The sequence below is a fragment of the Bos javanicus genome, chromosome 25 (genome assembly GCF_032452875.1).
Source record: "Bos javanicus breed banteng chromosome 25, ARS-OSU_banteng_1.0, whole genome shotgun sequence".
NCBI lineage: Eukaryota > Metazoa > Chordata > Mammalia > Artiodactyla > Bovidae > Bos > Bos javanicus.
This window is the reverse complement of record NC_083892.1, coordinates 14,391,351-14,410,883: the sequence shown is the minus strand read 5'-3', so window position 1 is coordinate 14,410,883 and position 19,533 is coordinate 14,391,351. Positions and strand designations below refer to the sequence as shown.

Genomic DNA, 19,533 nt, shown 5'->3' with positions numbered 1-19,533 from the left:
ACCCCTATTTACAGTTGCTCTCCCCCGCTTGTATTATTACCACATTATCACGACGTAACAATCACAGAAATAAAGTTAGGGCTTCCCGGATGGCTCAGTGGTAAAGACCCCACTTGCCAATGCAAGAGACACAGGAGAGGCAGCTTTGATCCTTGGGTCAGGAAGATCCCTTGGAGAAGGAAATGGCTACCCACTCCAGTAGTCTTGCCTGGAAAATCCCATGGACAGAGGAGCCTGGCGAGCTACTCTGTGGGGTCACAAAGAGTCAAACATGACTTACCAACCGAGCATGCACCCAATAAATGTAATGCTCCTGAATCATCATGAAACCATCCCCTACCTCCTGCTTCATGGGAAAACTGTCTTCCACGAAACTGGTCCCTGGTGCCAAAAAGGCTGGGAACCACTGATGTACTGGACCACACCAGAGGAAGACAATCCCACCAGGCACCCATGGAGGTGAAGAGCCTGCCCTGCTGTTGTTCAGCCGTCCAGCCATGTCTGACGCTTTGCGACCTCATGGACAGCAGCAGGCCAGACCTCTCTGTCCCTCACCATCTCCCGAAGTTTGCCCAAGTTCATGTTCATTGCAGAGTCTGCCTAAAATCACCCAAATCTATGGATTTGTTTGTTTTTGCCATGCTGTGCGGCTTGTGGGATCTTAGGTTCCTGACCAGGGATCAAACTCAAGTGCCCTGCAGAGGAAGCACAGAGTCTTAACTATTGAACCAACAGGGAAGCACCCCAAATCACCCAAATCTCGACTCTAACTCCATCTTCAGCATAAATTCACTGCTGTTATTGTTGCTCAGTCGTTAAGTTGTGTCTGACACTTTGTGACCCCACGGACTGCAGCATGTCAGTTGATCCTAAAGAAAATGAACTCTGAATATTCATTGGAAAGACTGATGCTGAAGCTCCAATTCTTTGGCTACCTGATGCAAAGAGCCGGCTCATTGGAAAAGACCCTGATGCTGGGAAAGACTGAGATAAATCCATACACAGCATGTATTTTTTTTTTTTTTTTGCAAGATGAAATACACCTCGATTTTTTAGAACTGCAGTCAGCGTGCAAATTTAAGTTTTGTTCAGAACTTTGCCAAGTATGAATCGCCACTTTGCAAAACCCTGTGCGTGAGGGTGACGATGGTTCTGGTCTCCAGAACCACCAGACCCAGTTGGTCAGAACTTGCAGCTGCCGCAGAAAAGGTTCCACTTATGAGCACACAGCAATTCCTCGATCTCTGTTCTAGTGCCTGCCTGAGCGTTTACACAGACACACGTGGCGATTCATTACAAATCACTCACCTTGTAGCTTTAAAGCTTAGCAAGAACATTTTGTTGACTTTTAAACTAAGACACATGGTTGGGTTATTTTAATGGATTACCTTACATTTAAGGAGGTGTTATACTAATATCTATATTTAATATCTTTAATAATAATGTCTTTCTTATTAAAGGGGGCAATGGATCTGAAAGGTTGGGAACCACAGCTTAACACCTGTATTTTGGAGCCTTTTGTTTTTTGTTTGTTATTTGCTGTTTGCATTCCTTTATGAAATACAGACAATTAAGTTAACACGGTCACCCCTTCTTTAAACACTACTGCTTTCTTATGAGTATAACTGATATAAGATCAGGGCTTCCCTGGTGGTTCCGATGCAGACACCTCAAGTGCACAACCTTATGGACATATTTACACACCTGTCAGACCACCAGGGAAATCAAGACAATGAGCACGCCCATCACCTCCACAGGGCTCTCCTCTCTCTGGAACTTCTCCCTCCCATCTGACCACCTCCTCCTCCTTCAGGCCACCAGTGATCTGATTTCTATCACTACTGACTTGCTTTCATGTTTCTTGACTTGTACATAAAAGGAATCACCTAGTAGGTACCCCTGCCTGGCTTTGTTCACGCAGCTTAATTAGAGATTTTCATGTTGCTGAGTGTATCAATAGTTTATTCTGTTGTATTGCTCAGAAGTGCTCCCTTGCATGGCTACACCAAGATTTGCACACCTATTCACTTGTTAACTGGAGAAGAAAATGGCAACCCATTCCAGTATTCTTGCCTGGAGAATTCCATGGACAGAGGAACCTGGCGGGGTGCAGGCCGTGAGGCTGCAAAGAGTCGGACACGACTGACAGACTATCACTTACTCACTTGTTAACAGCTGTCTGGGTTCCTCCCAGCTTTGACCACCACACACAAAGCTGCCATGAACATCTCTGCCCGAGTTCATGAACATATATCTTCGGTTCTCTCAGGTATATACCTAGGAGTAGAATGGCTGGCTGGTATCGTAACTGTTTAACTCCCGTGGCTGATACATGTCGATGTAAGGCAGAAACCACAATACTGTGAAGTAATTAGCTTCCAATTAAAATAAATTAATAAATTAAAAAGATATTTTTTGATGTGGACCATTTTTAAACTCCTTATTGAATTTGTTACAATATTGCTTCTGTTTCATGTTTTGGTATTTTGGCCACAAGGGATGTGGGATTCCCAGCTCCTGGACCAGGGATCAAACCTGGACCCCACCCCTGCACTGGAAGGTGAAGTCTTAACCACTGGACCACCAGGGAAGTCCCTAAGTTTTTTTTTTTTTTAAAAAACTGCCCAAGTCTTTTTCAGAGCTGCCAAATCATTTTATAGTCGTTCCAACAGGAACCATAGTCCAGAGTGGCCTTAATCTATGGGAGGCCGTTAAGTTGAGAAATTTCCACTCTTTTTTTGTTATACTCAAAGTCATCTGATGAAACCCAATGAACCACTGGATTTTAAAACCCAAAAGTCAGGGGAGTGGGGGAAGCAGCTAGGACCTGGCCCTGAGAGGAGGCGCTCAGGGGTGAGGAGAGGAGGCGGAGGCCTGAGCCCAAGATGCCAAGGCGGCCCTCCAGCCCAGGCCTTGGTCCCCTGCTCCCCAGGAGCCCAGCAGACTCTCCCCACCTACACCCACACCCCAGGGGTCACAGATGCTGGCATGGTTCACACCTCCAGGAGTAGAGCCAGGGACCCATCTCCCTCGATTCTCGTCCCACGATCCACCATCCCCAGAGCACCCCAACTGGTTGTTACAAAACAGAACACCTGGGGGCTTCCCTGGTGGTCCAGTGGCTAAGACCCCACACTTCCCATGCAAGGGCCCCAGCTTCGATCCCTGATCAGTCAACTAGATCCCACAACGTGCGGCAACTAAGAGTTTGCATGCCGCAATTTAAGATCTCACATGCCACAAGGAAGACCCGGAGGATGTGCCACTGCCCTGCAAAAAGCCCACCTGTCTTCTCACCACATCTGGGATCAAACCCTAGCCCAGTTCCATAGCCTATGAACCCCTGCAAATACTTCTCTTGCTTTTTCTCCTCCCATTCTCCCCACCTCTCACTGCACTTCAGCCACACAAGCCCTGTGCTGCTCCGTCAGCACGCCACCTCACCTCTACCTCAGGACCTTGGCACTAGCCATTCCTGCAAATGGAAAGCCCTTTCCCACGTTTGCAAAGCTCCCTCCCTCCTTCGACACCAAATCTCCACTCAGAGGGGCCACCCCTGACCACCCAACCCGTATTGGCTCCCGATCACTCTGGCCCTCATGGCCCCTCCTTGTTAATCTCATCATCTCATTTCACGCTCTCTCCAGCTTCTCATAAGGTGTGTTTGACTCCTTAAGCCCTGGATCCCACATGGAATCTAAGTTCCACCAGACAAGGATCCTGTCTCTCCCGTTCCACTCTCTTAACCTCCAGGGCCAAAACCACGCTCAGCACATCAGCAGTCAGCAACTCTATCTGCTGAACGAAACAACCAAGGGCCAGGCCGGTGATGGAGCTTCACGTTGCAAGGCCGGTCCTCCTCCTAGCAAGTCTCCTTGCTGACCTCTCCCACAGCTGCAGCAACCGGCTCACGGGCGGAGCCCCAGAGGACAGCCGGGGGGGAACCCCCTGCCACCCCGGGTGGGAAAAAGCCTAAGGAGACACCTTCTCACCAGGGAGGAGGCTGCAGGCCAGGCCAAAGGGAACCGGAAACCCCAACTATGCCCAAGAACCTCCATCTGGGTCACAGACACGGTGCCCAGCCAGAGCCACATGTGCACAGAGCACCTCCTCACCACGAAGGCCACAGAGGCTCAGCTCAACCCACCTCCCAGGAAACAACGTCTCCTCTGTTCATGGCCACTGCAGACAGTCACAAGGTCCTCTGCTGATGTCCTGGTGGCCAGCAGCATCAGTGTCCCACATTCCCCACCCACGGCCTGATGCAGATTGAAGACCTGGAGCTTGGGCGTTCCTGCAAAAGGTAAGGAATTGGGAGAGCCGGGGTTCCTCTCCTGGGAGGCCAGCTGCTCTGTGGGGCTGTGCACCAGGCTTGGGGCTTCCCAGGGGGCACAAGTGGTAAACAATGCAGGAGACGCCAGAGACGTGGGTTTGATCCCTGGGTAGGGAAGATCCCTTGGAGGAGGGCACGGCAACCTACCCCAGTATTCTTGCCTAGAGAATCTTACGGCCAAAGGAGCCGAGCAGGCTACAATCCACAGGGCTACAAAGAATCGGACACAAATGAAGCGACTTAGCACACGTGCACGCAACCAGGCTGGGCCTCGGCAGCCAGCGCTCCAAGGTGGGCGCCATCCCATAATGACCACGGGAGGTGGCCATTCTGACACCATCCCCTGCCATCAGAGTCCCTTGCGAGTTCTCGTCTGGCTTCTCTGGACGCGGGATGCATCTTAAGTCAGTGTCATATCCTGGTTTAACTGGCAGCTGTTTTCCTTTTTCCTTGGCGCATCACACAGGTGATGACATCATAATGATGCACAGCACAGGTGATAACGTCTTATGTTTGAAGAAATAAGACACAATACGTGCTGGGGAGGCCCTCGCCTGACTCCCAAAATAACCAGATGACAGAGCTTGGGGTTGGCATACAGCTTGCAAGGGGGGAGGGTGTGAAATCCAAGACAGAGAGTGAACAGTGATGTAAACCACGTACTCAGTGTGGTCTTATAGACCGTCACCAACGTGCCCCTCTGGTGGGGGTACCCTGACAGCGGGCGGGGGAGGAGTGTGTGCAACTCTGCAGCTTCTGCTCAGACCTGCTGCGAACCTAAAAGCGCTCCAAAAAATAAAACTCTGTTAAAAAAAAAAATCCAGTACAGCCCAAATCACTCTCAATTGGGGCTTCTTAAGCTGAACACCTCAAGAAGCAGTTGATTTGGCGTGTTAAACCGAACCATTTAAAACAGTAAGAACGCTCAGGATGCCAGCTGCTCAGAGAGAAGGGGAGGAAACTAAACAACTCCGGGAGGACGGGGTCGCTGAGGGTCGCGGCAAACAGAATCCACTCACTTGACGTCTTTCTCTTTTCTTTTCTATCCAAATTGCCTGAGCTACATGTTGGACTCCACTCCATTCGCAGGTGAGCAAACCGTGGTTCTGGGAAGGGAAGCAGCCCGCCGAGGGCTATGACACTTGAGGGGTGGCACTGAGACCATCCCGGGCCACAGTGGAGGGACGGGGCTACCAGGCCAACCTAGTGAGCGTCCGGCTCGCCCGTGGCCGGGTGCCTGGCACTTACTTTCTGGACTTGGCACATTCCTTCTTCCAGTTCTTTACCAAGACGGGCACAACTTGTTCTGACGTGTCCTCCTTATTCAGGGACCAGAGGTCGGTGCTCTCCAGGGGCTGGCGGTAGCCCCGGACCATCATCCTGTGGCCAAAACACAAGAGGGGAGGCGATGAGAGTCAGAAGGAGATGACACGATGGCCCTCCCTGCTACCGTGGCCCACACAACCGCAGGCAGCCGTGATCAGGGAAATCTCAGTATGAATGGACATGTGGGCACATGGCATCATTACTGCTAATTCCGTTAGATCCCCCAGGAAAAACGGCCTCATTTTTAGACAAACATACAGAGTATTTAGGAGGAAAGTAGCAGGATGTTTCTAATTTACTTTCCAAAAAAAATTTTAAGGCTAATATCGCAGAGCATTACCCATCATTATATTTGGTGATGAGTTTAAGGTTTATTAGCCTAGTCTTTCTGCTTTGAACACTTTCATTATAAAAGGGGAAACTTAGTATTTTAACTTGTTATTTTGAAAGATTTCAAATTCACAGAAAAACCATAGGAACTGTACAAAGAATTCCTGTTGACCCTTCACCAAGCTCACGACTGTTAACATTTCACATGTGCTGCTATCTGTCTCTGTCTCTAGATACACATGTGTGCGAACACATACAAGGCGGATGTCGGAGATACTAATAGGTGCGGTTTCAGGCCACCACGATAAAGTGAATATCACAGTAAATCGAGTCACAAGAATTTTTTTGGTTTCCCACACTACAGTTATATTTACGCTAGCATTATGTCTAAAAAGTAACATACAGAGCTTAAAAATTCTGTATTGCTAAAAAATGCCAAGTTAAGCATCATCTGAGCCTTCAGCAAATCCAGTAAGAATAGCAAGGATCACAGATGACCATAATAAATATAATAATGATGAAAACGTTTGAAAGATTGTGAGAATTACCAAAATGTGACACAGAGACACAAAGTGAGCGAAAGCTGATGGGGAAAGGGTGCCAACAGGCTCATTGGACACAAGGTGGCTACCAAGCTTCAATTTGGAAAAAACACGGTAGCTGGGAAGCGTAATGAAGTATGCCTCTATCTTTTTTCTGAACCATTTCAGAGGAGGCTGCAGACCCTCCACACCTTCACCCCTAAATATCAGTGTGTATCCCCCTAAGAGAAAGGACACGCTCTGATATCACCAGAGGACAGTGACCAAAATCAGAAACATGAGCTTGGCTGGCGTGACCTGCAGGCCATGTCCAAACGCCATCAACTGTCCCAGAGCTCTTCTTTAAGAGCAATTGAAAAACAGTTAAGAAAAACACTAAATTAAGAGTGTAAAAAGTTCATAAAGACAAGGGAAAAATGCTTGGGGGAGAAGGAGGGATTTAAATAACCCCCAGTAAGATGATGACAATGTGAAGAAAACAACATGCAGACAAAAGGAGGCCGAGCAGGCAGCGGGCTGAGCTGCGGGTGGCGGCGCCTCTGCTGCTACTGGTCCAAACACACTCCTGTCACCCCCTTTTCCTATGTTATTTATTTCAGGGGGTGGCGGGGGGGGGCGGGGGCAGCGCGAACATTATTTATCTCGGGGGGGAAGGGGAATAATGATAATAATTACACCCAGTGCAAAACAAAAACAACCAAATCTGAAGTTGAGCCAGGAGCGTGCAGTTTCTTGCCCAGGCCGAGTTATTTATACCGTATCACATGACTGTGGGCTCAGGGTCGGTGTCTCTGAGACCCATGCCCAGGGCACACACATTCAGGACACATCCCTGTCGGAAAGCGCAAGGGAGGGAGAGCTGCACACTGGTGGCCCAGCACCCGCCCAAGGTTTTGGGGCCAGGACTTACCCTGTGATCCACCAGAAGGTGATCCTGGAAAGGAAGGAGGCACTGGATTCCGGGCAAGGATTCTATGGAAAGAGAGCACAGGGTGGGGAACCCAGAGGAAATGATAGGTTAAACTTCTCGTCTATGTCAGCTCCAGGCAGGGAGCAGCCAGCTCCCTGGTCCTCCCAGTGGGCCAATGGTTCATTCATTTATTAGTCCATTCATTTATTCCACCAATATTTATTGAGCATCTACAAAGTGGCAGGCACAAAGTACTAGCATTATCTCGTATCCTCACAGAACCTGGTATGACCTCTATTCCTCTTTCTTTCATTCATTCACTCACTCATTCTACAAGTATCTTCTGAGCACCTACTATACACAAATCTGAACTAACAGACATAACCCTAATCCAGGCCAACTGCTAACACCCTCTGCTAGCTAGTAACAGTTCTGTTTTACATGTTTTATGAAAATGATCTCTTTTAATCTTTCCCGACCCAGGAAACGAACCCGGGTCTCCGGCATTGCAGGCAGACGCTTTACCGTCTGAGCCACCAGGGAAGCCCCATAATCACACTAGGAACTAGATAAAGGCATCGTCTCCATTCTGTAGTTAAGGACACCGAGGGGCAGAGAGATGAAAAGCCTTGCCCAGGGTGCCAGAGCTGGAAGCGGTGGAGACAGAACATGAGTCCCAAATAGTCAGGGTCTGGAGAGAGAAACATTAATCAATCATGTGAACAAATTCAAAACCACAACTGTGACAAGGATTACATCCCAGAGGCAGGTCAGTATGACCAGTGCGATCACTGGGACCTCATTGGGCTGATCCAGTTGATGGAGGTCAGGGAAGGCATTCAAGCTGGGGTCTGCAAAGTGAGGAGAGGATGACTAAGTGAAGGGGGAGATGTGAGGTGGTCCCAGCAGAGCAACTGATGTGTACAGAGGCCCCGAGGCAGAGGGGAGCACAGTGGGCTCCAGCAAACAAGAGGGGGCCTGAGCAGTCTACACTGGAAGCTGTGGTCAGTCTACACTGGAAGCCACATAAGGGATTTTGGTCTCCATCCCAAGGGCAACAGGAAGTCGTCAACAGATTCTAAGCAAGCTTTCAAAGAACCTCTTTTCCAGAGCCACAAAGATGCTCCAGTTCAGGGCCACACAGGCAAGGCCCTCAGACAGAGCCTTTGGGATTGCACATGAGGGCTGATACGTTCAAGTCTAAATCTGGGGACACGAGCATTGGCGAAGGTGGGGTCACCAGACTAACGACGAGATCACCAGCCAAGGACGTTGCTCTCCGCCCCAGAATTGTGCAGAGATAAGATGCTGGAGAGGGACTTCCCTGGAGGTCCAGTGGTTAAGACTTTGCCTTTCAATGTGGGGGTGTGGGTTCCATCCCTCTCGGGGAACAAAAATGCCACATGCTTAGTGGCCCAAAATATCAAAACATAAAACAGAAATGATATTGTAACAAATTCAATAAAGATATTTTTAAAATCCTAAAAAAAAAAATAAAGAAACTAGAGAGACTGAAGAGGAAACACATTCTACCCAAGCGGTTGTCCACCCTGGCTGGGGGCACTCAGACAATGCACTATATCTGCCCCGCTCCCCAGAGACTCCTGGTTTAGCTGGTTTGGGGTGGGTCCAGATACTTGAATTCTTGTTTTTGTTTTCAGCTCCCAGTCTCCTTGGCCAAGTAGCTGGGCAGGAAATGTACAAGATAAGCCCAGAATATCTTGTCACACCCAACAAGACAAGGGTAGGTAAAAAACCTCAGATGCAACCAGAAGTGGCTCTCACGAGCCCAGAAAGGGACCATTTGAGCTGCAATACAGACAGTAAGGCAAAAGGATTGAGACGCATCACATTTTAAATATACAAGCGCACCTTGATACTGGAAGAGAAGGAAAACCTCTTGGTGTCAGTGATGAAAACATACTAGAGAACCAAGTCACTGTTTTGAAAACAGAAGGAAAGAAACAAGCATTTGTCTATGACAACACAGGGTAACGAAAGAGATGAGGGGACATGTCTTTGCGTAAAATGGTTCAGCTATCAGGTGGAGAAGGAACAATGCCACGTAAGAGGCCGCACCACTCTGCACCACAGTGCATTTCTGGAATACTTGGTGATATTAAGGAATTAGTAAGTTGTTAGGCCATATAATGGTACCATTGTTGTATTACTTAAAATCCTTATCTCTCAGATATTATTGTGGAAAGCTGGAGAAGGGTATACAAGAACAACACCATTTTTGTAACTTTTTGTGGGTCAAATTATTTCAAAATAAAATGTTTAAAAAATTTTAAATTCCTTATCTGTTGCAGATACCTAATGAAATGTTTACATGTGATGCAGGGTAAATAGTCCATGGCAGGTAAAAATTTTAAATAAATAAATTAGAGCGCGGAGCGCGCAGCGCGGGCCGGAGGGAGGGAGGGAGGGCGGGAAAAAAAAAAAAATTTTAAATAAATAAATTAAATAGTCCATGGCACTCATTATACCATGCTGTCCACTGTTGCACACAGCTGAAAGTTTCTATCATGAAAATCTTCCCCAATGAGTCAAATATGAAGCCTGAGCTGAGAACCACCGGGCTTCACTAGTACTATCTGTCCCAGAATCACCTGGGGAGTGTCATAAACACAGGTGCCCTGACCAACTAGATCACCCTCTCTGGGGGTGGGAGCCTGGCATCAGGGTACCTTTCATCAGATGCAGCTGGCCCACAGACCTACATTCCGAACCAACCAAAAGCTAGATGGCCCTGAGTTTGAATCCCCCAACCCTGCACTTTCTACCTACATGGCCCTGGGCAAGTCCTTTCACCCCAGAGTCTCAGTTTTCACACCTGGGAAATGGGAGTCAGGTGAGTCACACTGCTCAGCCTCCCCCAGGAGACTCCCAGGAAGAATGAGCTCCTTGGGACAGTATGGAAGCTGCAATTTTTCCAACCCAAGCCCGCAGCATTATTTCCGGAGGAGGTGGTGGTATTTGCTTTGCAGGCTGTTTTTTTATCCCCCGGAAGTGGGCAGGTTATCAAGGAGTCACAAATGCACTTCAGCTATCGCCTAGTTCCTGCCCCTGAAGAAAGCTGGCAGAGAGAGAAGGAGATGCTTGGGACAATGACTCAGTTATTTCTTAGACAAATACTGAGGGCGGGCCTGCTTATATGCCAGGAGATGGCTAAATATCATTACATCCAAGACCAGACAGTGAGGTCCTCGCCCTATATCACCTCCAGGACAGTAAGCAACACACACCCACACACACACACAGAGAAGTCGCTCAGTCATGTCTGACTCTTTGCAACCCCATGGATTGTAGCCCACCAGACTCCTAGGTCCATGGGATTTTCCAGGCATGAATACTGGAGTGGGTTGCCGTTTCCTTCTCCAGGAGATCTTCCTGACCCAGGGATCGAACCCAGGTCTCCCTCATTGTAGGCAGATGCTTTACCGTCTGAGCTACCAGGGATGCAAATAAATATATAAAGATAAATGGTCAAAGCTATGAGGAGAACAACACAAAACAAGGCCTGGTGGGGAGGGGGAGGGCGGGCACCAGGGTAGGAGGCACCCAGAGGTGAAGCAACACGGAGCAAGGTGATTGGAAGGCGGTTTGAATCCCAGCCCTGCCACTTACTGGCTGAGGGGCCTGGGCCATGTTACTTGGTGATGGTGAGAGTAAAGGAGATAAAGCCTGTGAAGTACTCAGGACAGTTCCTGGCACAGAGTAAAAGCTCAAGCGATGACATTAGCAGTATTAACATTAATTCTAATGGTAACCCCAGTAACAAGTCCACCGTTTCCTGCAGACCCTGACATACCAAGCAGATGTTTCATGTCAAGACTGGCAAACTCAGGCCCACAGTCCAGCCGCTTACAAAATAGTTTTATTTGGACATGGTGATGCCCATTCATTTCCGTACTGTTCATATCTGCTTCTGAGCTACAGCTGAACTAAGTACTTGCAACAGAGACCGTGTAGTCTACAACTATCTACCATCTACCTCTTTACAGAAAAAGTTGGCTAACCCCTGCTTACATCAGACCTCATGACGTTAAAGATGGTGATTCTTAAAGAGAGGAACTGGAGCTCAAATGCAGCTTCTTTCGGTCTTGGCATCAACACAGGGTCAGCCCTGCACAAAGATGCCCAGCCAAGGGGGCAGGTGGGGCTGAAGTTCAGCCGGTGCCTGGACGTGGGGGGCAGGGGGGGTGAGGGAGGGGGGACTGCATTAGCGGGAAGGATGCAGGGCCTTTCTCAAATTCACCTACCTGGGGGGGCCAGACACCTTTTTCTAATTAAAAAAAAATTTTTTTTTCTTTTTGGCTGCACCACACGGCATGTAGCATCTTAGTTTCTCAACCAGAGCTGGAACCCATGCTCTCTGCAGTGGGAGCACAGAGTCGTAAGTATTGAACTGCCAGGGGGGTCCCCAGGTGCCTTTCTCCAACTTGCATAGAGACCCCAGTGCAAACTGTCAGGGTGTCAGACTTCTATGCCCAGGGGCCTCACAAATCCTGCCATTCCTTTGCGATCAGGCAAGCCTGGATGTGGATCAGGAATGAAACAGCCTAGGATGGAATGTTGCATCTCTAAGCCTTCCCTCTAAGCTCCTGCCTCCTTTCCCCCAAGTCCTTAGGAGGAAAGCTGTAGGATCTTATTTGGCGAGCTACTTTTTCTGCCCTCATCCTAAAGAAGCGATGCCCTCTCTTCTTGCTCTTTTTAGTTCTAGGGCCTGGTTGGAACTAACTGGGCTTGAGTGAGTCTGGGCAAAGCCTCTTTCCACTGCATGGATAAGTCCAACTTGTAAGCTGTTGTTACCATTCAGTCGCTAAGTTGAGTCTGACTCTTTGCATCCCCATGAACTGCAGCACACCAGGTTTCCTGGTCCTTCACTCTCTCTCTGAGTTTGCTCAGATTCATGTTTATTGAATCGATGATGCCATCCAACCATCTCATCCTTTGTCACCCCCTTCTCCTCTTGCCCTCAATCTTTCCCAGTATCAGGGTCTTTTCCAGTGAGTCGGTTCTTCACAGCAGGTGGCCCAAGTACTGGAGCTTCAGCTTCAGCATCAGTCCTTCCCATGAATATTCAGGACTGATTTCCTTTAGGATTGACTGGTTTGATCTCCCTGCTGTTCAAGGGACTCTCAATAGTCTTCTCCAGCACCACATTTAAAAGGCATTAATTCTTTAGCACTCAGGCCTCTTTATGGTCCAACTACCACATCCATACATGACTACTGGAAAAACCAGAGTTTTGACTATACAGATCTTATTGCAATATTCAGGCTCAAATTGAAGAAAGTACAGAAATCTACTAGGCCATTCAGATATCACCTAAATCAAATTCCTTATGAGTATCCAGTGGAGCTGACAAATAGATTCAAGGGACTAGATCTGGTACACAGAGCGCATGAAACGTAGGTTGGTAATACTGTACAGGAGGTGGTGACCAAAAGCATCCCCAAGAAAAAGAAACACAAGAAGGCAAAGTGGTTGTCTGAGGAGCCCTTACAAATAGCCGAGAAAAGAAGTGAAAGGCAAAGGAGAAAGGGGAAGATATACCCAGCTGAATGCAGAGTTTCAGAGAACAGCAAGGAGACTTGTAAGTAGCCAGTGAATCACTAAGTGGAGTTCTTCCCTGATGTCTTTTGTTAACATGGGTTTCACTTTTTCCAAGGATAATCCCTTATTGCCACAATGTTGATTTAAACAATGACAAAAAAAAAAAAATGTGTATTAATTTAAAATTAAACCCAGCCCAGACTGTTCTGGCCTGTCCCAATTTGGGGGGTGAGGAGGGTATTAAAATAAATGTTTAAGAAAAAAAAAAAAAAGAATGAACCAACCTAGACTTATAACGCCGAGAAGGTAATGGCACCCCACACCAGTACTCTTGCCTGGAAAATCCCATGGATGGAGGAGCCTGGTAGGCTGCAGTCCATGGGGTCGCTAAGAGTCAGACACGACTGAGCGACTTCACTTTCACTTTTTACTTTCATTCATTGGAGAAGGAAATGGCAACCCACTCCAGTGTTCTTGCCTGGAGAATCCCAGAGACGGGGGAGCCTGGTGGGCTGCCGTCTACGGGGTCTCACAGAGTCAGACACAACTGAAGTGACTTAGCAGCAGCAGCAGCAGACTTATAACGATAGTTTTGTAAACATATAGTAAGTGAATCACTATGACGTGCATCTAGAACTGACAGTGTTGTGGGTCAATTATACTTCCGGTTTAAAAAAGGACATGTAGACACAGGACTCCAGTCGGTTCTGCCATTGAAAAATATTTACAATTGCTATAATGCTGGAAACACTAGTTAGTGATATAATTTAACATATGATAAAATTGGGAGGAGAGGATGAGGAAGGAGAGGTGGAAGTATTCAGTCTTGGTCTCAACATTTATAAATTTAGTGTTAGTCACTCAGTCGTGTTCGATTCTTTGCAACCCCATAGACTGTAGCCCGCCAAGCTCCTCTGTCCATGGGGATTCTCCAGGCAAGAATACTGGAGTGGGTTGCCATTTCCTCCTCCAGGGGATCTTCCCAACCCAGGGATTGAACCTGGGTCTCCTGCATTGCAAGCAGATTCTTTACCATCTGAGCCACCAGGAAAGCTGCTTTTGGGGGGAATCCCCTGGAGGTCCAATGGTTAGGACTCTGTGATTTCACTGAGGGCCTGGGTTCAATCTCTGGTTGGGGGACTAAGATCCTGTAAGCCACGCAAGGATCCTGGTTGGTGTAGATCAGCCCCCCAAAAACCTGCTTTTTTCTTTTCCTTTTCTTCTGTCTGTATTAGACAACAGATGGTAATTAAACCTACTATAGTAATCATTTCACAATATATGTATATGAAACCATCAATGTTGCACACCTTAAGCTAAATCACAGATGTATGTCAAATATTCCTCAATAAAACTGGGGGTGGGGGAGGGGAGAAGGCTGCATAAGTGGAGATGAATTCAACCCCTTTATACCCAACTGTGCCCAGAGGGAGTCCTACCTGAGACCACCGGGAGTGACGACGGCCCAGGGGCAGAGATTACTGCTCACTCTGACTAGTACAAATTCTACCCTGGGAGAGTCAACCCCGCCTTCCCCCCAGCCCAGAGGAAGGTGAGGCTGGGTCAGCAACAGGAGCATTTCAGTTTCTAAGCTGCAGCATCTGGGAGTGTCCCCAAGTTCCTCTCCCCAGCCCTGCTCCCTCCCCCTGGATCCAGACATAGACTTTCAGATCACACTGGGCGGACAACGGGTCCCATCACCAGACAAGAAATTACGTAATTTGGGAGCCGGTTTCTGGAAGTCCCTATCTGACACGAGAGGCCTTATGTGATAACATAATCAGAGGTCTGAAGTAATCAAGAACTGATCGTTAAAGAAGAAGAAAAAAAAAGAAGGGCTGCTGGCCAAGGATCCGAGCAGCACTTCATTCAGCTGAAACCAAGCAGAGCTTTCTGCTCTAATCCACAAAGTGGAGAAGGCAAGGATGTTGGCTTGGGGCTTATGGGCCTCTGAGACTAAAATGGAGGAACTGCTGTCCCAGGAGGAAGGAGGCTTATTAATGACCGATCCCCCGTTCAGTGAAAACGAGATTAACTCAGGTGAAGGTGGATGAAGAGGAATAAGCTGTTCATACAGAGGGAGCTGTTCTTTGGCATCTTTACCTGGCACGGGAGGTTTAAACTAATTTGGCACAACAGCCCCAGGCGCTGGTTCTGGGAACTGGTCCCCCATGACCTCGCACAGGCCGCTCGGAAGACCCTGTGTGGGGCCCTCAGCCCTCAGCTCTTTCCATCAGAAACTCTCTGGGTGCCCCCGCCTTTCTGGTTTTGATTCTGCTTTTTAGTTCAGTTTTCTGCAGAGGACTCCACTCGGCATGCCTAAATGCCCAGCCGTAAGAGATGCGTGAGCAGCAGTGTGGCTCAGACCAGAGGTTCTCAAACCCCGCCTCATCACCAGCATCTGCGGGCCTGGGGGGTTGTTAGAAACAGAAAGGCTTGGGCTCCACCCAGACCGACTGACTCAGAAGCTCTGCGGGGCAGGGGGTACCCAGCAATGATCTGAGTTGTAACAAGCCCTCCAGGTGATGCTGAAGCCTGCTCAGGTATGAAGGGCTCACCCCCCGATCCAGCCCTATGAACTTAGGTGACACTACACCACCCTGAACTCAGCGTTCCCATCTGTAAAATGGGGGGAGACTCATAGTTCTACCTCAACGCTGGGTTGCTGTGAGGATTAAATAAATTAATTTTATTAACACAAGGCTGCTATTATTGATTAGAACCACCCGAACGTCTGACAGTAAGAAATCTGGTGATACAGTGTGTGACACTGGTGTTCTTTGTTCGTTCTGCTGCTTCTCAGCTATGCAAATCTCCTCCAGGCTCAGGACCACAGTTTCTTCTACCATAGCACACACACCACGTGTGCTTTTCCCATGAACTTGTCCGTTTTCTTTCCTCGGCTTTTGAACAGGGTCACTCTTCGGGACAGCATTCCTCTCAACCTGCCTGGGCTCCGGTAATGGTGCCGTAGGTGCCACCAGCCTCCTGCACCCTCCTTTCAGCCAGAGGGATCATCCAAAAGAAGAGGGATCTTCCAACCTGAGTGTGTCACCCACCTCCAGCTGAGAAACTTTCCCTCAGATTATAATTCCAAGTCCATATGGTGACACTCAATTCTACCCTTGATCTTTCATGCTCAGCTCCCTGGCTCCCCTGACTTAGCCAAGCAGAAGGCCATGCAGTTCCCAAACACCCACAGATTCCATCACACCGCTGGGCCTGTGGACATGCTGTTTCCACCAGCAGGAGAACCTTCCCATCCATCTTCCAGCCTTCTACCCTACTGGCCCGAGGCATCCCCTCATCTGGATGCCGGCTCTGGGGCCCCGGGCTGACTTCAGGACCACTGGCTCCTTGCTCCTCCATAGCCCCCAGCACTTCCCTGCCTGGGAACCCTCTATCCATCCCACAGCGCTGGCTTATTGGCCCTCTGCCTCCTCCTCCATCTCTCCTTTGGGGTGGTCAAGGTCTGTTCATTTCTAGGTACTCAGAGCCCAGCAGAGCCCCTGGCACAATGAAGTACTAAACGGTGGAGAAAGGAATTAGAAATGGAGTTTCCCATGTTCTCATTAACAGTCTATGCCCAGCAGTGGCCTCTGGGCTGCAAGGGGTAGGGCTGGCATGAAGGAACAGGAGGGGACTTCCTGGGGCTCCAGGGATATTCTGTCTCGACAGGAATTTGAGTTATCATTTGTCAGAACTCATCAAATGGGTAACTTAAGATTCAGGAATGTCACTATGTAATTTTACTTGAAGGAAGAAGAAAAAAAAAAAAAACCCAAAATAGAACCATAAAGAGATATTGAGTTCTGGCTAATGATTCGCATAGTTAGGTGTGCGGATGAAGGATACTGGTGTTATTTCAAGGTCAGTTTTAAATACCAAAAATCTTAGCCGGCTGGCTGGCTAGACAGATACGTGATAAAAACAAGTTTAGCAAAATGTTAACTTGTAGGCAATCTAGCTGGCAGGTAGATGGCAAGTACTCACTGTATCTTCCAACTTTTCTGCAGGTTTGAAATGCTCCGTGTAAAATATTCCATATTTATGAAACAGGAATAAAAACACCTCTTCCACCAAATGAGCTGAGTAATTTTTAAGAATGTGCTAACCTGGTGCTTTTCCACCATGAACCAGCCAGGGATGTTGTGAAAACGAGACCCTGACTCAGCGGGACTCGGCAGGCCTGAGACTCTGCATTTCAAATGTGCATCTGTGGGGGTGCTGATGCTGCCGGTCTGAGGACCCCCACTGTGAGAAGTGGCAGTCGGCGGGGGGGCGGGGGGGGGGGGAGGCGGTCCACTACCTGCCACATTTGCTCCTGATGCCCCCAACTGCCGATGGCAACCCTGACCCCACGCCCTAAGTGGTGGCCTCGGGGCCAGAAGATCAAAAGATCCAACCCTGGGGACAGGCAGGAGCCCTAGAAAGCCCCCGAGGCCTGGGCCCTAGGCCTGCATGCGGAGGGGAGCAGCCCCGCCAGGAAGCAGGGCCAGGACACGGCTCTGAGTCACGCATTGGGCACGGGGCCAGCTGGGGAGGACGGCGCTCGGTGACTCAGCAGGGGGAGCGGGCCGGCACCGCCAGCCCCACCTGACCCTGGGCTTGGCTGACCACTCTCGCTGAGGACAGGCGACATGTGACGGCTGCTCGGAGAACGGGACAGGGATTGGGGCTGGACCGGCCCCACTTCCCGGCTCCACTGTGATGCCAGCCCAGAGAGTGACAAGGGGACAGCAGAGGTGTCACCTGACATGTCCTCCTCCCAGGTCACAGGCCTCGGCTCTGGGGTGGGAGTGGGTCGGGGTGGCGGGTGGTGGGGGGCAGCTGGCATCAAACTGAGCCTCAACCCGTTTTCAAGGATGGTACACTAAGGAGGAGTGACTCGCTCCAAGTCAAATCCAAAAGTCACATAACTTGATCCCCAGTCTTTATCTCAGTCATGGTCGGCTGATCTGCCAACAGGATGATAAGCTTCCCTGGGGGCGAGAGGTAGACAGTATTTTTCAAAGACAGCCAGGCATCACCTGCCATCTCACATGCTGGTCCTACAATGAGACCTGGCCACTCCAGGTCTAGAGTTCACTCTCTCTCAGAATACACACTCTTACAGACCAGCTGCCAGGCTGCAAGGAAGCCCAGGCAGCTGGGAGGAGATCACGTGGGGCCTTCAGCCAGGAGCCAGCACTAACCACATGACCTGTGAGCCTGGAAGCCTTCCAGCTGCTATCCAAGGGCCACTGCAGAAGAGACCCTCAGTGAGAACCACACGGCTGAGCCCAGCCAATGCCCAGGCCTGTGGAACATCCTAACGAAAGACTGTCGCCGTCCTGTGCCACTAAATTCAGGGTGGGTGTGTTAGGCAGTAACAAATAAGCCCAGCAGGGCACTGACCACATCTTTTCACACACTGCTGTGTCCCCAGAACCAAGCACCATATACAACCAGTACCTAAGAATTATCTACTGAAGGGATAAAGGGACACAAGTGAAATTAAAGCCCAGGGTCTGCCTGCCTCCAAAACAAGTCTCTCCTCCTGTTACCACAATGCCATCAGACTGAGGCTCTAAGTCCCCAGGGTGGCAGGGCAGGCCCCACGCCCAGGAACTGCAGGAAGTTCAATGGGAGGAGGAAGTCAGCTCTGTGAGTCACCCCAGAGCGCACACACCCAGGAGAGAAGGGAAAGGAATTTTATCTGGATCCCAGAGGGGACCAGAAATCAGTAATTCCCCATAAAGCATCAGCAACAGTCCACAGCGAGCCTGAAGAATCGGAAGATCCGCACGTGGGCCTGTCTGCCTCCCACGGGCTCAGTTTAACCCCAGAGCACCCCAGGGTCTACAGCCCCTCAGGGGGCTATGACTTGTTCCTTGTGATCCCCAGCTCCACAGAAGAGCCTGATATCTACCCTCACCCGTGCACATCAACATCGATCAACAGCAGACATGAGAGCCAGAGACATCTGAGCCTCTCCTCTGTGCCAGGGAGGGGCCGGATTCCCTGGTGCCCACGCATGGCTGCTGCCCTTGTGAACTTTATACGTACACAACACACACACACAAACCCACAAAAACACACAAATGTGCACATTCAAACACATCCACATGCATACATGTACATGTACACACCTCACGCATACACACCTATGTGCATAAACACACATATGAACACACACACACCCACACACACTTTGCTAATTTCTCCAATCCAGCTCCTCCTAGAGCAGGGAGATGGCAGAATAGGGCCTCTCCTAGGATGGGACATGCTCCCCAGTTTCTAAAGCTCACACTGGAGCATCACTGCCTCCTCTGAGCTGATGCTCCCACCCAGGTCCTTTCATCGCCCACAAAAGCAGCCACAGCCTTTTGCTGAGGTCCAGGCCAAACCCCACAGAACCACATCCAAAAACTGCTCCTACTGCAATTTCACCCATTAGCAGCTGACTAACCATGAACAATGCATCAGATGATTGCTCCAAAGGCTACCCATCCCTCTTGGAACAAAATCCAAACAGTTCACCAGGCCCA

The 19,533-nt window shown here is 49.3% G+C and overlaps 1 protein-coding gene across 4 annotated transcripts in view; it reads right to left on the bottom strand.

The window, feature by feature from the left end:
- The window catches only part of ABCC1 (ATP binding cassette subfamily C member 1 (ABCC1 blood group)), a 152,424-nt gene that overhangs the window by 76,135 nt on the left and 56,756 nt on the right, over positions 1–19,533 (bottom strand). For all 4 annotated transcript variants that reach the window (XM_061401216.1, XM_061401214.1, XM_061401213.1 and 1 more), the window contains exons 6-7: positions 7,442–7,503; positions 5,582–5,713 (exon numbers count right to left, since the gene is read on the bottom strand). In XM_061401216.1, the coding sequence (XP_061257200.1) occupies positions 5,582–5,713; positions 7,442–7,503 (194 nt within the window). The remainder of the gene's footprint in view (positions 1–5,581; positions 5,714–7,441; positions 7,504–19,533) is intronic.